Raw genomic sequence first — 4,303 nt, 5'->3', positions numbered from 1 at the left:
CGTTCACCACCTTCATCAGCTGTGGGTGCAGGGGGGGGGGGGCGAGGGGGGGCAGCACTCAGGGGGCTGAACCCCCTCCCATGGAGGTGCCCACCCCATGCAGGTGCCTACCCCCACAGAGGTGCCCACTCCATGAAGGAGCCCATCATCACAGAGGTGTCCACCCCCATGGAGGAGCCCACCCTATGGAGATGGCCACTCCACAGAAGTGCCCACCCCATGGAGATGCCCACTCCACAGAGAAGCCCACCCCACAGAGATGCCCACTCCACAGAGGTCCCCACCCCAGGGAGATGTCCACCCTACAGAGGAGCCCACCCCCATGAAGAAGCCCACCCCACAGAGGTGCCCACTCCACAGAGGTGCCCACCCCATGGAGGTATCCACCCCACACAGGAGCCCACCCCTACAAAGGTGTCCACCCCATGAAGGAGCCCACCCCATGGAGATGCCCACCCCACAGAGGTCCTCACCTGCCTCATGTCCTTGTAGGTGTGGTGGCGGAAATCCAGGTTGTCGGTGGAGGTCACCTCGTTCTGCTGGGCGTAGTAGCTGCTGATGGCTGCAGAGGGGACAAAGACACAGCGGTGGGGGGGTCAGGGAGCTGTTACCCCCCCCATGGGTGGTGTCACCCCCCACTTTTGGGTGGCTCTTACTGGAGAGGGGGCATCCCAGGACCTCCAGGCGCAGGCAGAGGCTGCCATTCCACGTCTGGGGGTAGATGCGGATGTAACGGGCCACCATGGGCTCAGGGAACTCGGTCAGCACTGGCGTGTCCTTGTCCACGTTGCCATAAAACATCTGCCGAGGGGGGCAAGATGTAGCCAAGGCAGGGGGCAGAGGGTCCCTGTTGTCCCCGTCCCCCACCCCAGCTGGCCCGTTTTGGGGTCCCCTACCATCTCCTCATAGCCGTTGGTGTACATCACCCAGTTCTGGCTGTCATTGCTGAAGCCTACATAGAAACTGGTGACAAAGTCCTCACTGCGGGAGGAAGGGGACAGGTTGGGAGTGAGTTGGGGGGTGTCCCCAAGCTGCTTCCTAACCCCGTGTCCCCGGATCCGTCCCCCTGTCCCCAGCCCCATACTGGATTTGGGAGTCCCGGCCTTGGGTGATGACTCCAGTGAACTTGGTGGTGCGGCGGGTGTCCACCTCGATCCAGTGTGCCCGGCTGTCGTCTTCGGCGCACCAAGCCCCGTCAAAGAAATCATCCTCGTTGGTGCCTGCCTGGGGTGGGGACAGTGAGGGGGACATGGGTAGGGGGTGTCCATGGGCGCTGCCAGGGGGAGGGGTGACCGTGGGGTGGGTGACCTTCACCTGCATGTTGAGGCGCCCGCGCTGGGCACCCAAGCCATGGCGCAGCATGGAGGAGGCCAGGATCTGGTCGTCATCGATGCGGTGGGACTCCAGGCCGATGGGGGGACATTCTGGGGACAGTGGGAGGTGGTGATGGGCACCCCCCCGTGGCGGGGTGTCCGCTTTCCCCCCGGGAATGGGGATACTCACTTGTCTTCTCCTCTGGAGGGGCCCATTCATCCTCGTCCGTCTCCCACTTCTTCCCTCCTGTTTTTTTGGGTTTTCCTGGAAAAGGGGCACGTGAGGGGGGGGACAGAGCCCAGAGGGGACAGCGACGAGGGGACAGGGACAGGGGGCTGGCACCCACCTTTGCGGTCACGGCCCTTCTCTTCCGCCCAGGGGTCCTCCTCCTCCTCCTCCTTGCTGCTGCCGCCTTTCTTGGGCTTCCCTGGGATGGGAGAGTGGCTGTTGGGGACGTGCCACACACCCTGTGGATCGGCCACCCACCCCAGGGACGTGTCACCCACCCCGGGGATGTGCCACCCACCCCGGGGATGTGTCATCCACCCTGTGGATGTGCCACCAACCCTGGGGACATGACAACCACCCCAGGGACATGTCGCCCACCCCAGGGACATGTCACCCACCCCATGGATGTGCCACCAACCCTGGGGACATGACAACCACCCCAGGGACATGTCGCCCACCCCAGGGACATGTCACCCACCCCATGGATGTGCCACCAACCCTGGGGACTGCCACCCACCCCAGGGACGTGTCACCCACCCCGTGGATGTGCCACCAACCCTGGGGATGTGTCATCCACCCCATGGATGTGCCACCAACCCTGGGGATGTGCCACCCACCCCAGGGACATGTCACCCACCCCGTGGATGTGCCACCATCCTGGGGACATGTCACCCACCCCAGGGATGAGCCACCCACCCTGGGGATGTGCCACCCACCCCAGAGACGTGTCACCCACCCCACAGATGTGCCACCTGCCCTGGGGACATGTCACCCACCGCGGCACCCAGCCCCTGCCCATGTCTCACAGGGTTTGAGTTTCTCCTCGTCCGTCTCGGGGAGGGTGAGAGGGGCTGTGCTGGGGATGGGGTGGGGGGAATGGAGGTGCCCCTGTGTCCCTATGGGGTCCCCACGTCCCTGCAAAGTCTCCTGTGTCCCCACGGGGTCAGCATGCCCCTACATGGTCCCCCTATGGGGTCCCCACACCTCTACTGTGCCCCCAAGGGTCCCCTGTGTCCCTATGGGGTCCCCATGTCCCTATGGGTGAGAGGGGCTGTGCTGGGGATGGGGTGGGGGGAATGGAGGTGCCCCTGTGTCCCTATGGGGTCCCCACGTCCCTGCAAAGTCTCCTGTGTCCCCACGGGGTCAGCATGCCCCTACATGGTCCCCCTATGGGGTCCCCACACCTCTACTGTGCCCCCAAGGGTCCCCTGTGTCCCTATGGGGTCCCCATGTCCCTATGGAATCCCCATGTCCCTGTAGGGTCCCCTGTGTCCCCACAGGGTCAGCATGCCCCTATAGCATCCCCATGTCCCTATGGGGTCCCCATGCTTCTGTGGCATCCCTGTGTCCCTATAGGATTTCTCATGCCCCTATGGGGTCCCCACACCTCCACCGTGCCCCCAAGGGTCCCCTGTGTCCCTATGGGGTCCCTGTGTCTCTGCAAGGTCCCCTGTGTCCCCACGAGGTCAGCGTGCCCCTATAGGGTCCCCATGACCCTATGGTGTCCCCTATGCCCCTACGGGATCCCCATGCCCCTATGGGGCGCCATGTCCCCTCCAGACCCCTCTATGTCCCCACAGGATCCCTGTGTCCCTGGGGGGTCCCCATGCCCTTCTGAGGTCCCCACACCCCTGTGGGGTCCCCTGCACCCCTTATGCCCCTGTGCTGTCCCCATGCCCCCCCCCAGCTTCAGGCTGCCCCAAAATGATGCTCCCCAAGGCTAGGGACCGTCGCCCCCCCCCTACTCCGAGGGGTGCCAGCCCCCCTCTTGTCCCCTTGTCACCTCACTTACGGGGCTCCTCAGGCTGGGGCCAGACTCTCTCGGGTTTCTTCCTGCTCGGGGGCTTTCGGGGTCTCTGCTGCCGCCGGATGTACTCGACTGGGGACAGAAAGAGGGGGTGGCACTGACTTTGGCACTGACACCCCCTCCATCCCTCCCTGCAGGCCAGGGGACCCCAGCGGTCCCCCCAACCCGCACCCCAGCACCGTACAGTCCTCGTAGTCCTCCCGCTCCAGCTGCTCGTTGTAGTCCAGTGTCGGTGGCTCCGGCTCCTCGGGGACATCTGTGGGGAGGGGGCACGTGGGGAAGGGGCGCAGGGGTGGCCGTGGGGTGCAGGGAGGTGGCCCCAGGAAGCAGAGAGGTGGCATTGGGGCAGAGGGAGGTGACATGGGGGCACAGGGAGGTGGAGATGGCCCCAGGGTGTAGGGAGGTGGCACCAGAGTGCAGGGAGGTGGCACTAGTGTGAAGGGTGGTGGCCCTGCAGCACAGGGAGGTGACACCAGGGAGCAGGGAGGTGACATTAGGGTGCAGGGAGGTGGCATTTCGGAACAGGGAGGTGATATTGGGGTGCAGGGAGGTGGCCTTAGGGAGCAGGGAGGTGGCATTGGGGCAGAGGGAGGTGGCCCCAGGGTGTAGGGAGGTGGCACCAGAGTGCAAGGAGATGGCACTGGGCAGCAGGGAGGTGGCCCTGGGGTGAAGGGAGGTGGCCCTGGGGCACAGGGAGGTGACACCAGGGAGCAGGAAAGTGGCATTTGGGAACAGGGAGGTGATACTGGGGTGAGGGAGGTGGCACTGGGGTGCAGGGGGGTGGCACTTGGGAATAGGGAGGTGGCCCCAAGACGCAGGAAGGTGGCCCCGGGGACAGGGTACTCACCAGGCTCGGGTTCGGGGCGCCAGTCCTCCCGGCCTTCTCCCCAGGGCTCGCTCGGTGGCTCCTCCAGCTCCCCTGGGGACAGGGACACAGGGCTGGCAGTGCCCCCC

The 4,303-nt window shown here is 65.1% G+C and overlaps 1 protein-coding gene across 1 annotated transcript in view; it reads right to left on the bottom strand.

Moving 5' to 3' along the window:
- AEBP1 (AE binding protein 1) overlaps positions 1-4,303 on the bottom strand; it is a 9,653-nt gene that overhangs the window by 2,277 nt on the left and 3,073 nt on the right. Inside the window, exons 3-12 of the mRNA XM_009883459.1 lie at positions 4,197-4,288; positions 3,534-3,605; positions 3,335-3,421; positions 1,661-1,741; positions 1,504-1,560; positions 1,315-1,424; positions 1,085-1,224; positions 897-981; positions 657-801; positions 440-562 (exon numbers count right to left, since the gene is read on the bottom strand). Of these exons, the coding sequence (XP_009881761.1) occupies positions 440-562; positions 657-801; positions 897-981; positions 1,085-1,224; positions 1,315-1,424; positions 1,504-1,560; positions 1,661-1,741; positions 3,335-3,421; positions 3,534-3,605; positions 4,197-4,288 (992 nt within the window). The remainder of the gene's footprint in view (positions 1-439; positions 563-656; positions 802-896; positions 982-1,084; positions 1,225-1,314; positions 1,425-1,503; positions 1,561-1,660; positions 1,742-3,334; positions 3,422-3,533; positions 3,606-4,196; positions 4,289-4,303) is intronic.

Source organism: Charadrius vociferus, unplaced genomic scaffold, assembly GCF_000708025.1.
Source record: "Charadrius vociferus isolate BGI_N301 unplaced genomic scaffold, ASM70802v2 scaffold1084, whole genome shotgun sequence".
Classification (NCBI taxonomy): Eukaryota; Metazoa; Chordata; class Aves; order Charadriiformes; family Charadriidae; genus Charadrius; species Charadrius vociferus.
The sequence above is the reverse complement of the archived record's forward strand: the minus strand, read 5'-3'. Positions and strand labels throughout refer to the sequence as shown.